Here is a 27,864-nt window from a genome sequence, read left to right on the forward strand (position 1 = left end):
GTTCACTTTTTATTTATTCATTTATTTCTAAGAGCTGGCAAGTCAAATTTGAAGAACTGCCAATGCTGAAGGACACAAGTGAGGAGAAAATAATAACTCATGTGGAATACACTGTGTTGACAGGCTGGTCGGCTTGTTAAAGTAAATATAAAAACATTATTTATGTCTTGGAAACAAAGGAGGCTGACAGGGTTGATATTAACCTGTACTGATATATTGTGTAAAAGGATGCAGCCACTTTGACAAAATAATGCAAGTTATAAGCCACTGCATCGAAGAGAATGTTTATCCAGGTTTGAAGACTGACCACTGATTGGATGTTAAAAAAATACGTTGAGAATGAAGAACTTACACTTTTCCCTCATGTGGATCCTCCTCCCGCCCCTGAAACATGTCAGAAACAGAAATCTTTTAGGACAACAACTGAGATGGATCAATGACTGCAGTTTTTCTGTCATTTACAAACCAAAATGATTTAATTGATCATTCCCTTAACATTGTCTAAACCTTCCCATCTAGTGCTTTACTCACCACCTCCTCCACCAGATCCTCCACGATAAGGCCCTGCTCCTCTGTGCGAACGTTGGTCACCCACATCCAGCCATCATCCAGCTCATTGTGAACGATAAACATGTCCCCTTTTAGGAAGCTGAGGATACAATGAGTCAAAGTGGACATTAGAAGAGAAAACTCTCTTTATTTTGTACCGGTTGTAATATCACAGCTCTGCCAGCAGGTGTCCTCATTGAACCACAACATTTGAGGTAAATGTTGCATGTCTATCAACTCCGTAAATCCTGTGACCCGCTAGCAAACTCTGGGTTGAGGTTGACTTCAGACAGATGTTTATCAGATTCCGGAAGCCAGGGATAGCAGGGATCATCAGAGTGTGTGCCTACTGCAGCTTAATAACAGGGACAAGACTGTTTTATATCAACAAGTCCGAGGATGTACTTTCCAGGCTGCTGTGATGGGAGAAGCAGGCCTTGGACATGCCCAAAAAAATCTAGCAAACTAGGAAAAGCCATACAGTCAAAATACTAAATTTTTAAGCCCAGACCATCATCAGTGCTTGTCTGTGTCTCAGAAATTATAGGTCATATGAATAAGAACACTTTTAGGAAAGTAACTGGTTTGATATAAAAATGTAATACTGTCTGTATAAGAATGGAAAAGTCTCTATCTGAGATATCCTCAGATACTCACCTGATCTCATCAGTATCTGGCACTTTGGTGTATGGAAGTATGGCCCTGACTCTCCTCCTGTCCTCTACAGGCTGTGGAAACAAAAAAGAATAAAACTCTCATTCTTAGCCTTGATCTTTCATAACTTAACTCAAAGCCTCAAACAGATATATTTTCCACCCCTCTTTCAACCATCAAACATTACTTTTACTGAACATGATTTGAAGAGATTGGTTCAATTTTGCAAACCTTTATTAATGATTGTCCTTTTTTGGGCTATATTTTAAAATGTTTGAAATCGGGTTTGCTAGATCTTTGCTTCTTTCCTATAATATTATTGACGAACAGCATTAACATGCTACTGAAATCAAGTTTTCTATTTCTAACAAAGAAAAAACACATTGCTGTCAGCCACAACCCAGTCACACCACCAAAGAAAACAAAAACCTGCATTTCACAATATTTATTTAAAGAAACACCTACGAGGAGAAGGAACAAAGTAAATATCAAGTAATGTCATGTCACACAAGCAATGGAAAGAGTTAAGAATGTGGAGTCAGTCTCACCTCTGGGGGGGCCACTGGAGAAAGCAATTTCTCTCCTTTTAGCAAGCAAGACACATAGCTGTAATAACCAATCAGGTCTGATAGAGAAGAGAACCGCCGCCCACCAATGTAATAGTCCCCACACATGGCGATTATCCTGTTGAGAGAAAACACAACAATGATTAAAGACAGCATGGTTATTTTTAACATATAGGCTAATCACTGTGCACTGAAGGCAACAGAAAATGTTCAACATTAATTCCTGTGACAGTGTGAGATTGTGTCAACATTGTTTTTCTTTAGTGGGCTTACACCACAGATGAAACAGATCTCGTAATAACCAAGACGAAATAAGACTTTAAATATCTGAACCACAGTCCTTCAGAAAATAGTGACTATGTCTCTAAAGCACTGGTTTGAACCACATCCCACTGCAGAGCGACTAATCCTTATTATCTGCTCATCACTTGAGTGGATCTCTGATTGTGGGATTATAACAAAACACACTATAATATTACCTATTTGCTGGAAGCAGCATCAAACGACATTGACCTTTTGAAGTGTAGGTGTCATGCAATTAGCTTTATGTTCATAATTCACTTACAACCCTAACCCTCACCCCCTTCAGCATCAATGTCATCATGTTCCCACACCAAACCACTGTGACTGAAGGACATGATGTCATTGTTACTTGATTAATAAGATACATGCCTGGAAAAAACCTCTGCGTCCCCCCCAGTAGACCAGGAGAAAGAAATGCTATTAAATGCACAGATTCCAGCTTATTTAAAGGTTATATATACGATATTCACTGCATCTCTATGTCTAGCGCCAGCACCTTAGACCAAAACGTGTGCTTTGTATGCAACAACTCTCTCATCGTTCTCATCAAGGTGTTGTCTATACAATTTGTGGATGTTGTGAAGCCCAGTGGTCCCTAAACACACAACCTGAGGCACAACTGAATAAAGATACCCTGTGTACAGAGACACCAAAATAAACAATCCAGCTAGATGCAGTTCATACTGGTCAAATAAATCAGCCATATTCACAGATTGGAGCTCCTGTCAGTATCTGAGCCTCCATAAGACGCTTCAGTCCGTTAATGTGCGTTTGTGAAACACACATGAGCACAGAGTGAGACAACCCTGATCATTTTCAGAAGGCAGCTAGCATCTTCCTGTCCTGTGTGTTGCTGTTAGACTGTAATAAATATAAGATGTTGTGTTGATGGTTCTGGTTTAAATGCACCATCATAGGCAGGTGACAAGTGTGACATCACAGAGAAGAAAGGGGTGAATATTAACGTTTCCACAACATGGACCACACCGCTGATCTGAGCTAGAGCCATCTCTTCCTATATAAATGTAGGGAAGGACAACAAAGTACCATGGAGGGAATTGCATGCACTAACATGAATGTGTCCCTGGACTGAACCAAAACAAAACACAGAAGCTTGGATACCAGCCCACGCAGGAGTGTGACTTCATTCTCTGCTCAGAATGCTATTACACCTCAATATCATGACAAAACAGATGTTGTATGTATGACCTTTAACAGCGTTTCTAAAATAAAAGTTTAAGAAAGAGAAAGAGAAAAACCTGATAAAAAGAAAGACTGTAAGCAAAGTAAGTAAAATGGTCTGGATCGATAAAGCGCTGACTTTCATCACATGCTCATCCAAAATGTTGTTTTCACAAAACTGCTGATTGATCTTTTAAACAAAAGATACTTTCACTTTATCATATCCTAACATAAAAGTATGTTCCCTTTTTTATGAAGGGAAAATCTTCACCTTTTGTGTGTGAGCTGCAGGGTTAATGTGTCTTAATAGTGAATATGGCCAATCCATTGAGGGGAGGACAGATTGTAATGTTTGATCCATCTTGTTTATCGAAAGTTATGTTATAGCTATGCTGATGACACCCAACTAATCCTCTCTTTTCCCCAATCTGAAACACAGGTAGCAGCACGAATCTCTGCCTGTCTGACTGACATCTCTCAGTGGATGTCTGCACACAACCTGAAAATTAATCTTGATAAGACCAAACTGCTTTTCCTTCGAGGGAAAGGCTCTCCCACCCACGACCTAACTATTACCTTGGAAACCTCCGTGTTAGCCCCCACCCAGACTGCTAGGAACCTGGGTGTGACACTCGACAGTCAACTCTCCCTCACCGCCAACATTACTGCAACAACACGTTCCTGTAGATACATGCTGCACAACATCAGGAGAATACGTCCCCTTCTCACTCAGAAGGCGGCGCAAGTTCTGGTCCAGGCCCTGGTCATCTCACGCCTAGACTATTGTAACTCCCTCCTGGCTGGTCTACCTGCTAGTGCCATCCGACCATCACGACTGGTCTTTAACCAACCTAAATTCACTCACACTACTCCGCTGCCCGCATCCGTTTCAAAACATTAGTACTTGCGTACCGTGCTGCGAATGGATCGGGTCCAGTCTACATCCAGGACATGGTCAAACGTTACACCCCGGCCCATTCCCTCCGCTCTGCATCTGCCAATCGGCTTGTTGGTCCCTCACTGCGAGCTAAACACTCATCAAAATCACGACTGTTTGCCGTCCTGGCTCCTAAATGGTGGAATGAGCTCCACATTGACATCAGGACAGCAGAAAGTCTTCCGCCGCAAACTAAAAACACACCTCTTCCGACTATACCTTGAATAAAAGTTTAAACTAACAACTTAGTAGCACTTAAATGGCACTTACTTATAGCACTTTGTAGTTTGGCTTTTTTTTTGGAAGAAATTGTACTTTCTTGATTCTTGTTGTTCTGGGTTTGTACCCTCATGGTTGAATGCACTTATTGTAAGTTGCTTTGGATAAAAGCGACAGCTAAATGAAATGTAATGTAATTTTATAAATTACCCTACGGTATTACTGCTAGACAAGTGCACTGCCCCTTTTCTTTTAACTCAAGTCCGCCTACTCACATTGCATGAAAGATAACTCTTCACACACACACACACACACACACACACACACACACACACACACACACACACACACACACACACACACACACACACACACACACACACACACACACACACACACACACACACACACACACACACAAAAGGGTTTCAGAGGACATAAGTGTGCAAGTTGAAATGCCTCATAGAAAACACTATTCTCAAAAGTATAGTCAGTTTGAATTACTGTAACACACTTGAGTTGAAGCAGTCTGCAGAGGCACAACAGGCCACTTTTCAAACTTAAACATTCTTCAGTATCAGCACATGTCATGTCTGTGACTGTCTGTCCTTCTGATTAGCAGCTAATGAATAACTTCTGTAGTTCCCCTATCTTTATCTGGTAACTGAAGGTGGCACAGTGCCTGCTTTTTTGTCAGATAACGTGATATGTTCCGTTTCACCTACTAACAAGAGTCTACAGAGAACAGACAAACAGTTCATGTCACAACAAACTCTTATGACTATTCCCTTAACAAAGCTCCTCGGGTGTAGGCTGTTATTAATACCATGGTAGACAGGTAAGCCAAGTCTACGTAGCTTCTGTATTGATACAGTGAACACAAATGAGCCTACAAGGACCCCACAGGTTTCCAGGAAGACAATGGCATCAATGGATAAAAACAATTAACTGGACAACAAATGTGTCAGCACTTTTTCCCCCAGGAAGCTAAAACAAGTTAACCAAATTATGATGGGACCACCTTGACATGTTGAACCTTCAAACTAAGACTTTTCAGCAGGCTCTTGATGCAGCTTCAGAATGGATCAATTGATGAGATTAGCAGATTTCTGCTTGTTGTGTGCACTCCATCATACCTGAAGTGGTTGACCACGTTGGTCATGCTGAGGAACGACAGGACAAAGGAACCGGGCCGGCGGTCACTCTCCCTGATGAGGTAGCTGCCAGGGGTCCGGGCCTGGCGCAGCCGCTCCTCAGCAATGGTTCGGTCTAGCTTGCCATGGTACCACCTGAGATGAAGAGAAAAGGATGAACCAATTAGGAGGGAGGAGACAGGTGGATGGTGCGTTAAGACACAAACTATGAATCAACTAGCGAATCTACATTAAGATATAATTGAAAGGAACCCTTAGTAAAGTTATGAGCCTATTCAAGAGGGAAGTGCACATTGCTGTTGAGAAGTAAATGAACCATTGGCTGAAATGTTATGATAAAATATCAACATGGTATATCGATTTGATTCCTCACAACAAAAAAGAGACCACTTATCACAAACACAAGAGTAGTGGCCACACCACTAGCAACCTCCCGAGGTAAATATAATGTGAGAAAGTTATGGTTTGTTGTAAGACGGTTGTTGACTTTGGAGACATAAAAATTTGGGTATTTAATTGCTCAAAAATTTAACTTTACACATAATAATCTGATAATGCCTTCACTGCAATTAGAATCACATTCTTTTCATTCACTTATGGACTTGTAAAGGGATGTAAGTAAATTAATGCAATGTATGTTAATTATTGATAGACTGATAACGAAATCAGCATTAGACAGTGGAGCTATAAGAAATTTTACGACCTACTTTCATGAGAGCATGACCCAGACAAGATGAGTAGGTCATGTATTTTTCAGACAAATGGACGGAGGAAGGCGAGTAAAAGCTTGAATTCAGAGGCTTTTATTTTTGAGTTTCCTGTACACCATTAAAGTCTCACTTCTTCTCTGAATTAAACAGAAGCCTGAGCAACAACACTGGTTAAAATTTCAGCAGGTGAGACAGGATTTGACAGGGCTTTTGCTAGCTGGGGTAAAAAATTAACACTGTTTTCCAAAATTAGGCAAGTGAGGCCTCTCAGAATGAAGAGCAGTGACTGGAAAAACATCCAGCGGTGGAAAGACGAATGAGGTCCTGCGGCAGCTCTTTTCACAGGAGACCTAAAGGGGCTCCCATCTGGTTTAGGTGAGTCGAGGTTTGTAAAGAAAACATGATCAAGTCTGTTATCACAGAGAAAGCTGCAGAGGGCTTGCTGAAGCAAAGAGGGGGAGTTAAGAGTCTGTGAGGGGGCTTTGGGGGGGATTTGGGTGATAAGAGATTTGAAAAGAGTGATGGAGGGCAGTCAGAGAGTGAGGCCAAGCAGCCCTTAAGGGGCTGAGGAAGCTGGGGAAAGTAATACTGAAGGAGAATCATCGAAACACGAGGAACGATAGATGACTGCTAAGAGACGTGTTGCAGAGAGCAGGGCAGGACAGACCATCCTACATCATTTCAAATTCTTGTGTCATTTCAAATTCATTTAAACTTAATTTGTAAAAAGACTGACAGCCCTAATTACACTCTCTGTATAATGACATTAAAAGACAATTAAGAAGACATTTTGGATATAAATGTCTACTGCAACTAATCCAGAACCAGGTCAAAGACAAGAGGTCAAAGACTGAATTATACACAGAGAAATGTTCAGCAGAATCTTTTCAAACAGGAATAAAGCTGCAAAAGCCAGTTACTGTTTCCATGGCTTTAAGCTTTGCTAAACAACTAAACAGACAGAGAAGCCTATGTCAGACACAACCCAACATGGATCATGATTGACAGAAAGAAGATGATTGAAAGACAGATGCTCATCTACTGGCACAGCGTTTTAGAGGTATGAGTGCTTCATTCGACTGGTCCTTAGATCATCATTAAATATTCAAAAGTTAAGAATGATTGTGACTTTAGGGTTACCTTGTGTGTGTGTGCGCTTGATGTGTCACTCTTCACACATTTATTTAATTTTCAATCTATGGTGTCGGATCATGAATCTGGATTGTTCTGGTCACTTTAACCCTGATGTCTTGGCTGTGCTTGTCCCGTCTCATCTTGTGTTGCGTCTGGCAGGTGAACTGCCTACGCACAAAACGTTTTGTTTCAATATTTTTAAATACGTGTCTCAAATTCTAGAGCGAATAACAAACACAAAGTAATCTTAAATACTATACATGTCCGAATAATAATAAACACCAACACTAATGAGAAGTTAAAGTGTAAAGTGAGCACAGATCAGCAGGGGCGTGAGGAGAGAGGACATATGGCAGGGTAATACAGCACGGTACAAGGTACCCGGGCTGCTGCTACAAAATGAACATAGCAGAAACCCGACAGGTTGTGAATGCATTGGGGGGAAGCATTACCCAAATTAACTGACATGAGCAAGAGGTTATAAATGTCGGTTTCGATACATTTTCGGTGTCCTTCTGATAACTTCACTGAGCCTGTTTACATCACCAGCCATAATACACACCTCTCGAACACATGAGCCACTGTCCACCACCTGTTACACACACTGAGTGACCTGAGCCTCTTCATGAAGTAGTCTGCTCAGTCTCCTATTATAGACGGCATCGGATTTACCAGAGCAGTCAAGTTTGTTGTTAAGGTGCACCCCAAGGAACTTGTGTGACCTCAGTGCACCCACTTCCTCACCCTGCGTGGTGATAGGTGTATAGGACATTCACACAGGCACCTGCTCTGTAGAGAGGGCGGAGATGCTCTGGAGTCTGACGGCAGCTTAAGAGAATAAACAAGGCTGGAAATATTTGTATTTGTTGTAAATAGTAAATGGATCCATTGATCACAACCAAATGCTGGATTTGAGGGTGCTAGAGGGTATTCTGTTGCAGTTTAGGTTACTGTTAATCTTTAATGCCTGTGGTATTCCTGACTTACTTCATGGCCTTGCACTATAATTTTGTGTTGCCATAGCAACTTTGGCCATGTGGATTTGTTGTAGTATAGTACCTTGAGGTCATCTTTGTAGCCTGGCTGATTTGACTTACACGAAACTTTCTATAGATTTGAGGAAAAACTTAATATTTCATACTATTATTTCACTGCCCATAAGGAAATGGGATGTGATTGGGTCAACAAGACTGAAAGGGTGCTCTGATAAACAGACTGTGAGCTTAAACCATGACAGTAGTGACAGGATACAGTTCTAGTATCAGCTTGAGGAATGTCCCATCATGTCAGTACATGAACAGCGAGCAGCCCACTGACATCTTGCTTCCCTCTACTGACGCTCATCTCAAAATAAGGCATTTCTTCCTCTGCCTACAGTTCCCTCACAATCAAATAAAACAAGCCAACTCATAGAAACTGCAATACATGTCCTTACTCACATAGCTGATCACTATTCTTACAACCAAGTCATAACTAACCTGTATGTGACACCACACAACACCCACAGTGTCATCCTTTCACCAGCCCAATGCCCACATCCTGAGTTTCATTTTCACACAAGTCAACCATTTATTCACTTCATCATGAGACAAAGGGCGAATACAATCCTTTCTCACAACTCATGATTTGAGGCATTTTAGACAGCGCCTGAAGCAAGCCATACCGGTACAAGCACGTTGAATACTCGAGGCAGGAGATATTAGGCAACTACCTATAAATAGATAAAGAAAATGACAGACAATAACATAAACAGATTAATCTGAGTTTAAAAAAAATAATTTCTATAAAAGCTGTATGGAAAATGAAGGAATCAAAAAATCTCCAGGGTGAAACGCATCACCCCAAAGTGGATAAAATATCAAATATATTACAGTTGGAACAAGCTACTGTTTGAAAAAGACCAAGTCTTTGAACAATCGTTCTCTAAATGAGGACACCACATAATCTACTGGCCAAAATCATTAAAGAATAAGCATTTTTACAGGAAATGAAACCCTAACTATATTTGGCAGGACTTAACCATTTAATAAGGTTCAGTTAATGGACTGCTGAAACACTCACAGATCATCCATTCTTAAAAATACTGTGGTGCGGAACATACTTAAATCAACGTTTGATTTCAGGTAGGCAAAGATTCTACGCTTTGTATCTGTGCTTTAATGTTATCATATCCGAGACAAATCTGACAAACCGCTTGCTGTGATGTCTCTCTCAGTCTGTCTATCTCTCATTAAGCTCTTTTGTGAGCTCTCGCTCTCTCCAGCTCATGTCTCTCTTCTTCATTTTCTTTTGTCTTGATGGATGTTGCTGTGCTCATGCATCTCCCCATATGTACTGTCAGTCCACATCAGTATCAAGAAGTAATGAAACATTGCCTTACTGTGCCTTAGCAATACGCCTCAGTCGCACTGCCAACTTTCTATGGGGGGTACTTTTCTACACTGGAATTTAATGCCCAGCAAACACCCCATTGAAATTCTTAAACAGAGCCAATGCACTCCATTCAGTGTCTGGAAATCACATGTACCATGTAGCTAGTATGACCCTTACTGATTTCTTTTATGTGTAAGGTCTGTAAAATATGTGGTCAGAAAATATATTTACCTATTGACAATATATCTATCCATTTGATCTAATAACAACATTGTGCACAATAATATGATTTAAGCAATATTTTTTTTAAATCTACTATCAAATTAAATAGTTGACAAACTGGAATAATCAGCCCACAGTAGAGATGGCAAGGTACTAGTCGTGGGGGGGATTTGATGCCCCACTTACGCCGAGTTCGCCCTCTGCTGCATCTCCCTGTGCCGTGTCCCGTGGTCTCACAAGGTGCACCCACTCCACTGATACAGCTGCTGGCCAAACAAAAACTGTGAGCTTCGATGTGGAAAGTAGAGCAAAGGCAGCTCCAAATCCATACAAGGCATGATGATGTGACCCTGCTGCCGCCCTGGTACAGTCATCTCCCGTCACTAGGATCAACGAGCAATATCCACTGAAGCAAAATGAAGAGGAGGACCCGGAGATGCGGACTGTTACCCCACATGCATTAAGTTGTGCTAACTAATTTGAGGAAAACTGGATGACCATGTTCTATCCTGTCCTGAAGAATTACACAGGTTGATCTCCAAGACTTAGACTGTAGCCCCGTAGTCTTTGCTCCCGCTGCATCCTCTGACTTTCTTCTTCTCTTACTCTGTTCTCTTTCTCTCTCTCATAAACTACGCATCATGAGCATGCTGCCGATTGGTTTTTGAAGCAGTGGGACAGCATGGGTAGGAGTGGCATCTCTGCACACACAGGGACACTCATGTCCCGTGAACACTCAGATACAGACAGACATGCGTTAGTGGAAACAAGCCATGAAACCATGTGACCTTTGAGAGTATACAGTATATGCACCTGGGTTCAACCATGCTTCAAAATCGAAACACAGGGTGACGTCAAGATTGTTCACCCTGAAAGTTTCCATCAGGTTTTTGACCACACAACAGGCAATCTTTAAGCAAATGAACAAACATCACAGCAATTCATGTAAACTGTTTGGGTTTATGTGCCAACCATTTGGCCAAACAAATCTCATGCAAAATTTGTCCCCATAACCATTTACTTATATTTGCATGCTCAAGTTTTCAAAATGGAAAGAAAGTGGACTGGCAGCAGCTGTGGATTGGTTTTGTTTTTGCTTTACACACTATGAACTGCCACAGCTTGTTAGACTCAGCCAGGGTGTTGGAATGGCAGCACAAATGGGCAGAGCTAAACCATATAGATGGAGAGATGGGGAAAGGGCATCCATGCATCTTCAGCCTTGCTCAGTCTGAAAACTAACCAACCACCATTGTTCGTAAGCCCACCCAGGCACACGGGGACCAAAGCAGACATCTCGGCTTTCCTGCTGTGAAAAAGTCTCCCTGAAATAACATCATTACATCAGTGATAATAGGCTTCACTGTCATCTACCCATACAATATTCCTCCTGAATTTTTTATATCTACAAGCATGGTAGTCCAGTTAGGAACATTCACTTCCAGCTGAATTAAAACCATCATTGCATGTCTAACTGTATATGGAGTAATTAATACAAATGTCCAAAGTGTAAAACTAGTTGTTTTGTTATAAGTAACAATGAAGCAACAGCCCTCTTAAAAGAAAGACCTTTATTATACTTGCTGTGTCTGAGGTTATGTCTGAAGTGCTATAACACTAAAGCCTAACACTCAAACACTTCCTGTGCAAAGTCAACTCAATCAGCACACCTAACTAATGTGAAAAGTCATTCATCATCTTAAATCCCTGGTATTGTCAAACAACTGAAATGCTTCTGAGGATTCCGTTAATGCCACAGTGAGTGGCTCAGAAGTCTTGAAAACAGGATGTAGGAGAGAAAAGGGCAGTGTGGGTATTGGAAGGGCATGACAGGACATTGCATAACACAATGAAAATGCATGGAAACCATAGGCTTTCCCTTATCAATGCACAACACAGATCTTACACTAATAAAAGCGACTGGTGGGACATTCAATGGGTCCAGTAAACCAACAATAATAGGGTTGGGCACCAATAAGGTAATATGGTAACTCAGGATATTTGAAAAAGGCAAAAGTTTCAGTTTCCTCGCTATTATTTAACAATCCTGCTATATAATGTGCTTATGATAAAAACTTATTTATTTATGCAGTCAGACTATTGTGGCGGCCCACAATAGTCTTATTTGTCCCACTACAAGTTTCATGTCAGTGCCCTGTCAAAATGATCCATTAAGTTTTTACATCTTTGGACAGAATTCGTCATTGCTGTGCACATACTGCTTTTGCTGTGTGTGTTCCCACGACAAGCATTCAGTTCTAAGCAGGCTGACAGACCTGCCCTCGCTATGCATCAGGTGTAGCTTTCCAGCAAAGTATACTGCAGTAATTAAAAAAAGATGACAGGAAATCACAGGTTTATTACTTATTGTTGGGCTCACCAGTCCTTAAAGAATTGTGTAATTCAATCCCACTAATCAAAACCTGCTTTGTTATAAAAGTGTTGTAACTGGTATGAACAACCTTCATCATAGTTAAGCTATGCAACATCATCCACGTGCCCCTTCAGAATTCCATTGTATCTGCCACCCAACACAAAGTGAAATTGGGTAGTGTGGGTGCTCAATTAACACTGCCGTTACAGCAACGTTTCCACAGCCAACTGCTAAATCTGGTAAACTCATTCACACAGCCACTGATCTTCAAATCCAAGTTTTCCTTCCCCCTTTTCTCTTTTCCTCCTAAGGGAAACTCTTTATGACTTGAAATCCTCTCTAATCTTCGTGGAAACTCAAAATCAACGACTCATTTCCCAACAAGCTGTTTGTTTAAGCTCAGGCGCTGGGCCGGAGGCTTCTAAAGGCAGCAGGAACGCTCACTGCATGGGGCCCAGTAGATATCTTTGCGCTTGCCTCATTGAGCTATCATCTGTGTCAACTTCTTATCGCATTTCTGCATTGTTTATGAATGGCACCCTGGTGTACAGAGGTGTGAATGAATGTCACTGCTGTTTGTGTCTCTCCCACTTGCACAGACATTTTCACTGTACTGCACATGTGCCGTGTTTAGCTTTCACAATTACTGTGCAACCCACACTGGGACCACTCAATAGTGTGGAAGATTTCCACTATCACTCTTCAGATATGCACTTAACAGGCTGCTAACATAACTCAAAGGAATACAAGATCAGTCTTGGAGCCCGATTACAGAAGGCATACACAGCTGAGGGGGCAGGGGGAGATTCAGAATCACTCAGACGAGTGTGGGTAGTCAGCTGTGAATGCAACACCCATTGCTGCCAATGCTACATTTGCCAGTGGCAAATGCTATTATAGGCAGAGTGAAAAGAAGTCAAAAAACAAATGTATACGTCTTGTATTACACATACAAGAGACGGGATGTTCGCATAAGAGTCACAAAGTGTGACACAAGAGAAGTGGATTTTATGCCATTAAATTTGGCCATTAGGTTCACTATATTGCCTGCAGGCAAAAACTTCAGCTATGTCTATGACTGTGATTCATTTTGCCTCAATCCTTGTATACCAGATTAGGCACCTACTACAGGACAGCACCGCTGGATGAGACCTAACAGCGCCGTCTATCACAGTGCATCAGTAAAAACATTGTAGAGTGACATACCCTTGTTTAAACTGGGTCATCATTTTTTCACTGTGAAAGAAAAGGCAGCACCTTATAACTTGTCTGTTATAGAGAGTGGTGCACTGCCAGAAAAGAGGATGAATTAGGCTGTGTACCTAACTCTGTCTAGCCTTGCTTATATATAGTGGCAGGTGTGGCGACGATAAGCACACGAATATACAACATGGAGCATTTGACCTCAATCTTTCTTTAAAGCAGAAGTTCGCAGTGTACATTTCTATGATAAAAGTAATTTCATATTTCATCGCTCATTTTAGCAATCAATAAAAAGTGCCAGTATCGCTCAACACTTTTAATTCAGTGTCATAAGGGTAGGTCTCTTTTTGAAAGAACAGGGTCATAATAACCAGAAAAATTTGCATTAAGTCAATGTAAGAGAATATAGCTTGTGTTGTGTATGTGTCTTGATCAATTTAGTCAAATAACGCATCTCAGGATAGGCCAGATAGTCAGTGACTAGATTTACTTTGACTATCAACAGTGTGAAGAAGTTATGCGTTCGTGAATGTGATGATACACAGTTGACTACAAGTCACTCATTGTGAAACAAGCAAGACCAAAGAAAATCAATGTCATTCATGCACAAGTGACAACTGTTACACTGCCTCGCTGCCAATCCTGCAAGTTGATAAACTGGAATGCAAGGACCCCCCAAAGAAGTCCATATTTCCTTAGCAAAAAGTCTACTAACAGTACAGGAGTGCTCTGTAAGAATTTGGAGCAAATTCCATTTAGGGTTTTTCGTTCCCAGTACAGGCAAGACTGGTGAATTGCTGGCCTTCAGCTTTCCCAGTAATCTGACAGGGAGATATAGGGTGGCTTCTAAAATAAGAGCTGAATCCACACTCCAGGCCCAGTCACTTCCATATTTCACAGTATGAGGGCAAGAAATGACAAAGCTCAGCAGTTCTCTAATGAGACTGTAACAAATGGGAGGGCTGTATTTGGGTTATTACAACAGCAGCACACGCACACAGGTTTGGAGACGTGCTTGTTAGCATGCTTGATAAATTCATATAAATGCCTATAATTATAGATACGGGTCATAAATACTATGAATAGGATGCACTTGCCATGCTTTGATCAAAAAAGGTACAAATACTCATTCAGGCATGTCTCACCTTAATCTCAAAGAAAACCTACTTCTAACATATTGTGCCCATGAGGTCAAAGGACTGTAAATTAGCTGCAAGTATGCAACTGTGCGTCGAAACAGAACTATTGGATTTCTATTCTTCATGTTGCATGATAGAGCACAATCCATAACTGACAATAATCTGGCTAATATTGCAGTGACATACACATGAACAGGTATTTTATGGGGCTGAACAGTGACACTGTACCAATCACACCAGCTATAAATGTACCTTACTGTAGATTTGAGATGTAAAGGGGCTAATTGCTCAACCATTAATAAAAAACGCATTTAACACATTAAGAATATAAAGTAGTTGGAAGGGCAGTATTCAGTGCAGTATTTCCCAGCATCTTGAGTCGAGCTAAGCTTCATACAGTCACGAGCAATTGAGATGAAAGCCAATGATGTAGGTATGACAAATGGATAAAAATGTTGTGACTGAATATTTGTATGTATGTTACTTATTGAGTTAAGCTACAACCACATAAATATGTTTTGGTTTTAAAACGACAACAAACAAAACATTGATACTCTAAAACGATTGAAAACGCATCACATGACCATTCACGTACAGGGGTCATGAGCATGCTGGTGTAAACAGGAAGTAGATTGTCCACTCTGCAGTTTGTTGCTTGGTAGAAGAAAATCCTACAAACGAGAGCCATGAGTGGTGGAAAGTTCTGAGCAAGAAGCTTTTCAAGAATCTCAGTTTTAGGGGCTCAAAAACTGCAGAGCGGTATGGACACCAGGCATAAATGTAGAAAACACTAGGCATTTCAAAACTAAAATGTATTACTGTGGACTCAGCCTTAGGCTCTGTTTTGAGTGCCATGTATCACTGGTATTCCCTCATTTATATAGTCGAAACAAACTTGCAAGTTATGCACAATTATTGCAGTGCTTCTTTTTTAATTTTGTCAAACAGGTGTGTTATGACGATGGGATAAAGAGCAGAGGAGGGAATGGTTGTTTGATGGAGTTGTTTTGCGTATTCATTGTTGATTCGTCAAATCAAGTGCTTAAGTTTATTTTTACATACAGCTTCCGCAAAAGATTACAATGCACTTCAGAACATTCAATACACTTATTGAATCTATTTAATCAATGTCAGTTCAGTAATGAGATGTATAATCCAGCATTCTGCTATAAACAAACCAAATCTAGTCGATTTGAGTAATTGTATTTCGGGCATTATAATTTTTCAAATGTCAAAGAGAACAATTTGGTCAAACTGGGATTTCATGACCACAACTGGGTTATTAAAACTCCACAGTACATGGAGCAGTGATAATGGTCTGTAAATGTAGATGATAACTGATGATGAGTAGCACAAGTTACTGATGAACATGCATGAGTCAACGTTAAGTCACATTCAGAGTCCAGGGATACCGCAGCAGAGGAAGGTTGGGAACCAGCAGAAAGTGCGGGATGCTTCATAAATGTTGCTTTCTGGGTTTAGATCATTTTCTTACTGGTAGTATACTTACTGGTTGGTGGGAGGTGCAGACAGGGGGAACACCACCTCCTCTTCCTCATACTCCGGTCCATCCTGCAGGTCGCTCTCATCCGTAGTGCCGCCGAGCCCCCCGTAGCCCGGAGGAGGGGGAGGAGGTGGTGGCAGCGGGGGGAAAGCGGAGGGCCCATCCGGCCCGGTTGATGTGGGTGAAACCCGACTAGCCGGACCCTCCGAGGTGGGAGAGCCACACACGCTGCCCGCGGTCCCTGAGCTTGTTCCTTGGGAAACTGAATGCCCACCTCCTGCTCCGCCACTCCCTGTTGCGGTCAGCACCGGTCCGGTCAGATCCCCACCAGGCACGGGATAGACCATGCTCATGTCGGGGAGTGAGTCCGGCGATGTGTTCGAATGTTGCCGGACCGCTGGTGCGGGTCCCAAATCAGGGACTCTCACTCTGGCCGGCTTGGGATAGTAGGGGAAAGCTGCCGTCTCCGGGCCTCCTCCGCCTGCCACCCCTGTCCCTGTCGTGACCGAGCCCGTATCCTCACTGCTGACCTCCGCAGCCATCATTTTGGGGAAATGCGTAGAGGGGAAAAAGTCCAGAAGGGAACCTGCCCTTCCCCTCCGTTCTCACAACACTCCTTCCGTGTTTGGGCTCCGGGGAAACAACACCAAAAGTTTCTCAAAAACGCGTTTAGCTAGCGTTAGCCAAAGAGCTAACTTAGCCTACTTAGCTGCACTAGCGGGCGTTAGCTTCACCGCGCATTCGCTCCCTGTGAGTTAGCCACGCTAACGCTAGCGGGACGGCTAGCAGCGTCGAAACACTTGATGAGTCCTCGCTCGCTATGTCTTCATTGTTTCCTGAGTTTAAAGTTCACATAGAGACGCTGTCTGCAAAGTAACATTCAACACGTTCCAGGTAGAACATCAAGTCACCGGGGTTTCCTGTTGCTTTTCCTCGGACTTCACCCTCCGCAGACACACCACTTGTCGGGGAGTGTTGTTTTATTGTCACTGTTGTGTGTAATCCTCGTCTTTTCTTCCAGTGTTGTTGTTGTTTTCTTTCCTTCTGAGTTTCCAGCCGCCTCCGGTGGACTCCACAGCCGACCCAGCCTCCCCGCCTACATCCCCGGAGAGGGATATCCCCCCGTGCGAGCTGCCATGTCTTTAACCAAAGTAAAACACGTTTACCAGCGAAGTTCGCCTCTTTTTTTTCTGGGTTTGCGAGCTGGTGGCTGCTCGCTGCTCTCTCTCTCTCTCCCCTCCCTCTCTCCCACTCCTCACCCAGCAGACGCATCCAAGTGAGCACCGAGCGGCTCAGCTTCAATCCATGACATCTTCACTCAGCACTCCGAGACATGGGATCTGGATCCCAGATTCAATATGACAGGGTTCACGTTCATTAAATATCAGTTCCTAACTATTATACTCAGGGAACTACAATTTTTTTTAATTACTATAACTACAATTCATCAAACTATCCAAAGATAGAAAACAAGAAGAAATATTTATGTATGTTTTGTACCTATATTTGTATCAATATATGTAGCACATACAATTTAATACAAATGTTTATACTGTGTAGTTCACCTCCCTTATAAGGCATAATAGTGTATATGCATATGTGTGGTTCTATTTCAGTATCTCCTAATACATAATGCACAAATACAGCACACATCCTCGTTGAATCATCCGGTGCCACTGCACTTTAAGTTTGTCTCACTACATTTGTAGTAAAATGTGTATATTATGTACATATTCTCTGTATTTTCTGTTCAATTTTATTTTAAATGTCTATTTTATTCGTTTTTGTACTTTCACTTGTTCTCATGTCTACCGTATTCTGACTATCAGCTGCTGAAACAAGTGAGTTTCCCCGGCGTTGGATTAAAAAAAACATCTTATCAGAAATATAATTTGATCCAACCACTTGCCTTTACTTATTTATTTATATGCAACATTTTCAAATAAATAAAACAATGCAGACTATTCATTCTTGTAAATTGTATACTTCTAATTTGGAAAAATGTATCTCCTCCAACTTTTAACTTGCTCTTAGACCAAATTTGGAAACACTGAACTTCAGAGGGGTTAACTCCTACAACAGTGGACATGTTTTTGAGGAAATATGACTTCCTTTATTGTCTTGTTTGAGAACTTGTTTAAACATGATCAGTGAGGGAAGAGATCATATTCACGTGGTGGCATTTTCCGTTTGACATCACACTCAGGGTGGGAGGCTCAAATGCTGTTATGTTATGTCGTACTGTGATCCATGTTAATAGGTTATATAAACAGAGAATCTGTCAAACTGATGAAGGATTCCCTCATGTTCAATGTACATACGATTTGTTAGTCTACTGGATTCACATCAGTCAGTTTATGTAATATTCATTCTTTGCTTGTGACTGAAGGAAATATGCATATGCTCTAGTGGGAGTTTTTAATTACCGCTGTGACACGCTGCTGAAGACGCTCTGAACGCAGCTCTGGCTCTGTGACAGAAAGTCTGTCTGCTCATTTAAGCTATGCTGGGAATTTCATTTTAATATAAGTCTTGTGGTCGGGACATCCTACGCACTTCTTGCAGTCAGAAAACATTATGGGACAGTGATGGGTTTTGGATTGTTTGGGGTGTTTAGAGTGTTGTGATTTCATTTTGTGTGAACACTATGGGGCCATACTAATTTGCATTTATAATTGTCTAATTTTAGGACGATGATCCTAAACATGCAGCCACAAGGCAATCAAGCAGTCGAATGCTTGACTGGCCAAGTCAGACAAATGACCACAAAACAACTAACAACCAGACTGAGGACGAAAACACAACCTGAAACAAGCAAGGAAGGATGGTAACAAATGTCTGCTGAGGTTTGTTGTGAGTAGACTTGGTTTCAGGGACCACAAATAAAGTGTAGAGTAAAATCATTTTAATTTCCTTTCTTTTTTGGGCTTCGAAACTCACTATGAATTGCAGATATGCTTATACTCTGTAAGGATGCATAAATTGTAAATGTGCTTTTTGAGCTACCTAAAGCTTTACGTCATATTTCATACAGGCAATATTCAGCATAAGATTTGAATGGCAATTGCCAGCTGTTTAAGGTATTCACATTTAATTTTATGCACAATGTATTTAACATATTTCCTTTAGGGCACTGTTTAAACTAGCCCTCAAAAAGAAAATGGAAGGGATAACAAAGTGAAAAGTGAAAGGGCATTTTTAACAAGGTATACATCAAACTCAGCTCACATAACTCAAACTCATTGGCATCTGGAGGGAGCGGAGTGAAATTGCCTTTTTGTAAATTCTGATGGCTCAGCTTTAAAGATCCCTTTAAACATCCATCTGCTGTTTGCAGGCAGGGAACTTGATTTGTCATCTCCAGTAAGTCAGCCACGGTCTAACCTTGACCCAACTGTCGAGCAGCTACAGTGGTGTGGAGGCCACAGTTGTTCTCCGCCTAAACCATCGAAAACCCTGCCCTCAGAGAGAGAGAGATAGATAGATAGATAGGTAGGTAGGTAGGTAGGTAGATTAGATGGATGGATGCATGGTTGGATGCATGGATGGATAGATGAGATAGATATTTGACATCTGCTTATCCAAACCTTTCCTGATTCGCATTGACCTCAGATCTAATTTGAGCCCATCAGTTCCCTCTCCTCCTCCACTCATACCACTGGAGTGCTCCTCTCCTGACAAATGGCTTCTGACGTGCGCGATGACAGAGGCGGACAGGCCCGGGTGTGAAAATACTATCCTGCCACTCAGGAGGAGGCCCCCCCACCTTGCTGTCCCGTGGGTCACTCAGGGAGCTGATGCCTGTGTCCCCCACTAAAGCACAGGCTCCCCCCTAAGTCCTGTGACACAGAAGATCAGTGAACTATGAAATCTCAGCGCTGACACTGACTTGACATGCAGCCATAAGAACCACTCCACATGAAACACACAAGTACCCAGTTGTAAACACGCAGACAAACATGTACCACAAGCTGTAGTTATATTCTCAAGCATGCCCATTACGTAGGACACTCGAGTGTAAGCAGGCTCTATTACAGCCGGTTCCTTTTTTCATCACAACATCATAACCTGTGTGTTTGTTTGTTAGTCAGCATTATCACACAAAATCTACTGGACAGATTATCATGAAACTTGGTGGAAGACTGTGGAATGGGTCAGGGAAGAACCCATTCAATTATATTTTACATTTTTGCAACATTTCCATTGATTTCTCAGAGTATATTCCATGGATCTTGATGAAAAAAGTACAGCATGTCTAAAATGCAAATCCAAATAAAAATCCAGACCTAGGGAATTCAAATGTGGTTTAATGAGGGGACTGTCAGGCTTTGTATGTGCTCTCTCCAATTGTCCTTGTAGTTGCAACTGCATTTCCTGTAAGGCCAGGCTGTTAGCTTCAAGGCTACTATGGGTCCTTTAGTCTCAAGTCCTCGTTTGGCCTTATATGGTGCAGTAATCTTCAGGGTCAGCCTCTGTCCAGCGGATCCTCTCGGACTGAGTTTAATGAGATTCCAGACAGGATATGGCTATAATTGTCTCTCCCAGGCAGATAGCACATATGAGATGGTAAGTTTCACACCTGCTAAGAGATGGAGTGACCATTCTCCACCATGTTTGATTTAAAACACTGACTCTGTGCGTTTGTGTAACAGAGGATGAAAATGGAGATTTCAAAGCTGCAGAGGTGGTAAATGATCCATTCCAAAAATCGACAAAATGTGTGTCGAATTCATTGTGCACACCTTCACGTCTTTGTCTCCATCGCTGTATCTCTGCAAGAGTGTCACAGGAGGTGGTCGGTTGGGGGGGGTTGCTGGTGCTGACAGGCTGCTGAGGGGAGGAAGAGTGTATGATGGGGAATGGCGGAGCAGCCTGGCTGTTCTGCTCCGTTTCACCATAACTGTGTTGTCAGATATGAGGATGGGCACTGATTTGAGTACCATGGGAGCCTGACTGGGTGTCAGCTAAGGGCTCTCATCCATATTCATTGTCATAGTATCGTAACACTTCATTGCCTTCAAAGACAGCACGTGGAAAGACCTCCACCCTCCTACGCTATTGAAGACAATTATGGATTCTTTGCTTATTGCTGATGTGTTTCTTGTGTGAGGCTGTTGCGGAATGTCTTTAAATGTAATTACCTCAGCAAGCAGGTTATGTTTTCATAACATGTTGGTTTGTTGGTTTGCAGGATTATGCAAAAACTACCACTACTGAGGGGTGGGAGGATCTACCCATCCATCCATCCATCCAAATCTTTTGTCATAGTCTCCAAAACTTGAACTCTTAACAGAATGTTTAAAGGGGACATAGCATGCCCATTTTACCACAAGTTGATATGGTTCCTTGGGGTCTTAATGAAATGTCTGTAACATACTTTGGTCAAAATACCACAAGGATCATATAAAACAGCACCCTTTTTACCCTGTATAAAACAGCCCTCCACAGAGCGACCTGTTTTGAGTGCCTGTTCCTTTAAATGCTAATGAGCCAGCTCCCCCCTCCCCCCTCTCCCCCCATGATTTTAAACGATATAAATTACATATTTTATATGATATAAATTATCAAATATGCATCCCATACTTTGTATTCCCCTTGTTGTCCTGGAGTTTTAATTTTCCCAATCACATAATTAAATGTCCCCCTCTGCCCATCCACTACAAGCACACAAGCAGACAGACAGAGAGAGAAAGAGAGGGGTGGGGGTGCTATGAAGACCATCATTTACCCCTGAACCCCGACATTCAACGGGTACAACAACAAGCGGAGAAAGCAGAATCGCGGGCTGACCTTATATATACAGTCTATGGGGCTGACCAGCGCGGAGAAATGCACGTCCCGTGTGAACAGCCAGGCGGCTGCGCGCTGGAGAACGGCGCTGCGCTGCCTCGCAGCTGCGCTTCCGCGTCCGGTGTACCCCGGCGTAACTACTGTAACCCGGCGTAACTACTGTACCCCGGCGTAACTACTGTAACCCGGCGTACAGTAGAGCTGAACACTGCGGAAGTCTTCCACACAGCTGGCAGTGTGGAAGACCGCTGCGAGGCAGCGCAGCGCCGTTCTCAAGCGCGCAGCCGCCTGGCTGTTCACACGGGACGAGCATTTCTCCGCTGGTCAGCCCCATAGACTGTATATATAAGGTCAGCCCGCGTAGGGAGACTTCCAGTTCCTTGTTACGAAACAATACCCAGGAAGCGCAATCGAGTCGCTCAAGCATGACGTTTCTGACTTAGAGGAACTATAACAAAACGCGCGAGTGTTTTTTCCCCAGAGTTTTTGGGTTGGTAGACATGCCAGATACCCACATTAACCTGTAGAAGCACTAACAAAGTGGAATTTGCATGCTATGTCCCCTTTAAAACAAATGTCAGGGTGCTCTGAAATCATGAAACTTAAAAGATGAATCATACAAAACATATTCCCGAACATAGCCTATAATCATCCCAGTGTCTTGTGTGTGTGAGTTTGAGTCTTAATTCACAAAATTGATTTCAATTTGAGCTAATGTGTGCGTATGAACAGCAAACACTGCAGTACATCCTGGCACGATCTGAGACATAATCCCTGAAACCCGCTGCAGTTATCTTTTCAGATGGCTGCTTAAAGTTTCATATCACATCTCTCATATTCACATGTGACATTAAACTTTAAGCGTCTGGTTAACAGTGGACATGGCATAGAGGGGACGTTTCATAAATCCCATGAAAGCAGTGTTGCAAAAACCAGGCCCTCACTCTTGAGGACCTTTGCTCACGCAATCCATCCATGTGTCACTCACTCCCGTTTTTAAACTTTCATGTTAATCCGGTGAATTATTCACACATGTCCTGGTGTGCCTACGAGTATCCTCTGTATGTGTTAATGTGTGTACCTCCCCTCGAACTCCAATAAGAGGGGTTTGTTGCTGGGTGCACATCATGACGTTTTTGCTGAAGAAGATGTGTATGATTGTGTGTGTGTGTGTGTGTGTGTGTGTGTGTGTGTGTGTGTGTGTGTGTGTGTGCGTGTGTGTGTGTGTGTGTGTGTGAGTGGACTGTGTGTGAATGTGAGAAGGTTCAGGGAGAGAGAGACTAGAAGAGGAAGTCTGTGTGCATATAGCTTGTCAAACTCACTAACGTGTTACAGTTTGTATGACTTTAGATATAAATATATATATATATATAGAGATAGATAGATAGATAGATAGATAGATAGATAGATAGATAGATAGATAGATAGATAGATAGATAGATAGATAGACAGATAGATTGATTAGATTCTGTTTGTGTGTGTGTGGGTGTATGAGGTGACATTTGACAGAGTGTTGTGGTGCATGTAAAACAGTGTAAAGGAAACAGAAGTACATGAGGCCTGCTGCATATTTGTGTCTCTGTGTGCAGCACACTCTTAGAGGTTTGTTTGCCTGCCCGCCTCGTTGCCTTGTAATATTCTAATTGGTGCTGGATGAGACTTCCGCTGCCGTTGCCTCAGTGTGTGTGATGTGCGCCTGCCCGCCCGCCTGCCCAGCCTCTCTCTCTGTGTCAGTGAGTTACTAATGTGTTGTGCAGGCTACGGCACAGTCTGCTGCTCTACACCTCCTGCAGTTCCCAAAGGGAGTTGGAGAGGGCAGATGGGATGGCCACTGTGCTGCTTTATTTGTGGATGATTGCAGGTTGTGCGTGTGTTGATGTGTGCACAAAACACGCGCACGTGATTAATGCCTTGACTTAATTTCAAAACAGTGTGAAATTCGAAATAAAGAGACTCTCCACCCTTACAATGACATGCATCTGAGTAAATGACTAGTTTAGTGGCACTAAAAGCCTTTTTCTCCGGCTTTTCTTTTTGTTTTCTTTTTGTCTCTGCACTCTCACTCCCTCACTCACTCATTCATTCACAGTGGCAGCCAGACACAGACCGACTGGGAGAAAGCTCTCCTACTTTCGCTGTGGTGTAGAGGGCTGTTTTTCACTTTCTTTCTTTCTTTTTTTTCAGAGGGCAAGCGGGGGAGTTTGCAGCTGCCACTCGAATGCACATATGGGCAGAGTGGTGGTGAGATGAGGATGGAGGGGGTGAGGGGTGGGCAGACAGCACATGGTCCCCTCAGTCACTTTTTAAAGAAAGGAAGCTCTCTGCATGCTCTATACTTTTGAATTCATGTGAGTATAATTTGCAATGTTCCTGCATTATTCACCTTATATACTATACAGAGGTAGCAGTGTATTCTACGTAAATGTATTATTTACACAAAACGGCACCAGTACAAAAAGTTTTAAAAAACACATACTTAACGAAGATGCAACAGATAAATTAGCATTGTCTATTTCTCTGTGCTCAGGAAGACGTACCTATACTGTCTCTTTATATCCAGACACATACACACACACAATGAACACACACAGAAAACATGAGGATGCAAACTGAGGGATAAAAAAATCAGCTTTTAGCTCATGGATTTCTTACACACACACACACATACAAGAGAGTAATTTTATCAGCGAGCTGATTTGGAAACTCTATTAGCCATTGTTTCCCACTGCAGCCTCCAGACTGTACTTTATTCAATTAGAGGTTATGTTTTCATCCCAGTCTGTTTGTTTGCTGGTTGGTCTGTTTGTTAGCAAGATTATACAAAAACAAGCAAATGGATTTCCATGGAACTTGGTGGAGGGATGTGCCAAAGGAGGAGCCCATTAGATGTTGGTGTGGATCAGTATCAGGGGGCAGAGCCAGGAATCTTTTTTCACTTTCTTTAACATTGCAAGATTTTTTAACATTCCCCTTGATTTCTCAGAGAATAATTTATGGCTCTTGATGAAAAGGTATGTTTAGGGGACTGATGATTAGTTTGTGCAATTTGGTGCAGATCCAAATACAAATCTGGTGAATCAAAATGTGGTTTCTTGAGGGGACTGTTGGGTCTTGGCAGAGGTATATACTCTAATAAGTGCCATTCTAGTTTCTTAATGATTGTTGGTTGGAAGAGGGAAAAAAAGGTTAAGTTGTGCATGTCACTGGTGCAGTGATCACAAATCCACTGCAATTCACTTTTAGATGATTTTAGACTTTATCTTTTTACTTATTTTGCACGCTGTATTGATCCATGTTACCGAAATTCTTCATGTAAATGCACTTACATGTCGTTTACTCTCTACTCAATACTAAGTATGTTGCAAGATATTTGGTAATCGGGATGTTGATTCAGGATTAATTGAAAAGATGGCGTTCATGTCCACCATTCGTGGTGCTTGCCTCTGAATTTCCAACTGCCTTGTCATTTGGTGAAGATGCTTGTCCAGATGGGCTCTGGAGGGAATTAAGAGCACTCAAGCACAAGTAGAATGACAACTGATACTCCACAGACGGACTACTATTACCACTAATGGACTGCATCAATAAGAGTAGATACATTCAGCTCGAGGTTGGAAAAAAAAAAGGTTTTACTGATTCAAGTTAATACGCTTAATTTACTTGGCTCCCGCTCAGATGTATAACGCCCACAACTTCCCATTTTATATGACAAGCTAATTTCCCTTGTTCTGCAGGATCAATATTTGCAGGGAAAGAAAAAAAAATCCATGTATATAAAAAGAGGAAAGTGAAGGATGAAGAGCTTCCACTATATGAAAATGCACTGCGTGGCTCAGCGCCCATGTTTGAGGTTGATGATCAGATGATATCACCCTGGCACCGACGGGCTGGGCGGTTCCTTTCCCGTCTGGGGTTGCCACAAGAGATGGACAGCAGCTCCCTGGGGGCCAATGAAAGGGGTTGTCGTTAGGAGCACTTCCTGTAAAAAGTTACTTACAAATATCAGACTCATAAAACACATTTCGTGTGTGTGTGTGTGTGGTCCAGTTATTACTGATGTTGTTGGGACCTAAGTCTAAACAGTCACATAATGGGGACTTGTCTTCCTTAAGGGGACAAAAAGTAAGTCCACATAATGTAACTCATTGAATTTGAAGGCAAAGGCATGTTTTAAGGTTTAGGTTTAGGTTTAGGTTCGGGTTCAGGTTCAGGTTCAGGTTCAGGTTCAGGTTCAGGTTCAGTTTGAGGTTAAGGTTAGGGAGAGTAAGTGTCCAGGAAATGAATGCAAGTCAATGTAATGTCCTCTGAAGTGATACAGACAGGACTGTGTGTGTGTGTGTGTGTGTGTGTGTGTGTGTGTGTGTGTGTGTGTGTGTGTGTGTGTGTGTGTGTGTGTGTGTGTGTGTGTGTGTGTGTGTGTGTTTGTGTGTGTATATGTGTCTGTGTGTGTGTGTGTGTGATTATAATTAATTCTGATGAGTTGATCCTGCATGGTAACATTTATGTGAGTATAAAAATTCAACATGCACACAGTCCAATAACCGCATTGGTTTAAATATGTGCAGGGAATTAATCATCACATTTTAACATGCATATCTTTGACCCCAATAGCCATTTGTCAAATCTTTATCACTTTACTGAAACAATAAGCGCATTATCGTCTGAGACTTAATGGCCACAGCCACTGTCGGTGTATTAGTTTGCAGGTGATGAGTCACAGTCTAAATGAGGTTATCCCGTTCGTCTGGACATGCAGACATGCTGACACCAGAAGCTGCTCACTGCCCGGCCTATCTGAGCAACAGCTGAGACATCACACACCCCACTAACCGTCCACTGAATGCATGACATCATCTTCACTCCTGTGTTTTATATGCATCAGGAAGGGATTAATGTCTCTCTGGCTAAATTAAGACCGCTGTTTCTCTTTGAGCTATTCCCTCTTCTTCTTTCGGTCTAATTACAACCTCCTGCGAGTATTTTTTCCAATCCTGTTTGCTGTTTTCTTACTCTTTCCTTGTCGCACCTTCGCTCTACTTCCTTACCAAAGTATTTTTTCCTCTACCATCTCATCTCTGCGTGTCCCATCCTCCCTGCCTCACCTCTCTCGGGCCCCTCAGGCCGCCGCAATATGTGCGCGGCAATCTGCAGCCCAAGCGCTCTGCTGTCTCCTCAGGCCTCCCCATCACCCTGTACCCTCCCTTGTGCTTTTAGGCTCCTCTGATTAATTCATGAGCTTCCTGTGGCTCCTGTCATGTCTCATCGGGGCCACATGAAGGCACATTGTAAATAATGGAGCATCCCCAAAGACATGTTCAGTGCTGTCACAGCAGCGTGCCACGTTCTCCCATTCAGAGGAGAGGACAACAGTCTGTGTTCCCGCGCCTCTCCGACACATATGTTGTGCTCATAACATTATTCTTACACATATGGGGGAGAGAAAGTGTGGCTACAGCCGTGCTACTGGCACATGTAAGCACAGACTGTGTTTGTGGGCCACATTTCACATATCAGTCATTTTGTACTTTGTGCAAAAGCCTATTTGCATACAATTCAAAGAAATAAACGTATAAAGAAAATTCTTCTGGAGCTTTCTACATATGTAAACATAGGTTATACCATCCTTATTCCACTTATGTCTGTCTGTGAAACGCATATCTCGAGAACAGTTCATCTTATCTTGTTGATAATGGTCCAGGAAACTGCAGTACTGAGTTTGGTGAGATTTGGACATGCGATACGTTCAATATTGATAAAATTGGAATAAACAGGCAACCAGCGCTCTGTGGCAGTGAGTGGGGGCAGGGCAGCGTTCTAACTGTCAGTCTGTGTTGAACTGAGTTGAACATAT

General features: G+C 42.3%; 1 protein-coding gene across 1 annotated transcript in view; it reads right to left on the reverse strand.

Annotated features, from left to right (window-relative positions):
- LOC117767784 (ras GTPase-activating protein 1-like) overlaps positions 1–17,473 on the reverse strand; it is a 27,931-nt gene extending 10,458 nt beyond the window's left edge. The window contains exons 1-6 of the mRNA XM_034595640.1: positions 16,230–17,473; positions 5,547–5,699; positions 1,752–1,887; positions 1,207–1,277; positions 532–649; positions 353–384 (exon numbers count right to left, since the gene is read on the reverse strand). Of these exons, the coding sequence (XP_034451531.1) occupies positions 353–384; positions 532–649; positions 1,207–1,277; positions 1,752–1,887; positions 5,547–5,699; positions 16,230–16,768 (1,049 nt within the window). The 5' untranslated portion in view covers positions 16,769–17,473. The remainder of the gene's footprint in view (positions 1–352; positions 385–531; positions 650–1,206; positions 1,278–1,751; positions 1,888–5,546; positions 5,700–16,229) is intronic.
- Between the last annotated feature and the right edge of the window lie 10,391 nt (positions 17,474–27,864).

The sequence above is a fragment of the Hippoglossus hippoglossus genome, chromosome 9, assembly GCF_009819705.1.
Source record: "Hippoglossus hippoglossus isolate fHipHip1 chromosome 9, fHipHip1.pri, whole genome shotgun sequence".
NCBI classification, from domain to species: Eukaryota; Metazoa; Chordata; class Actinopteri; order Pleuronectiformes; family Pleuronectidae; genus Hippoglossus; species Hippoglossus hippoglossus.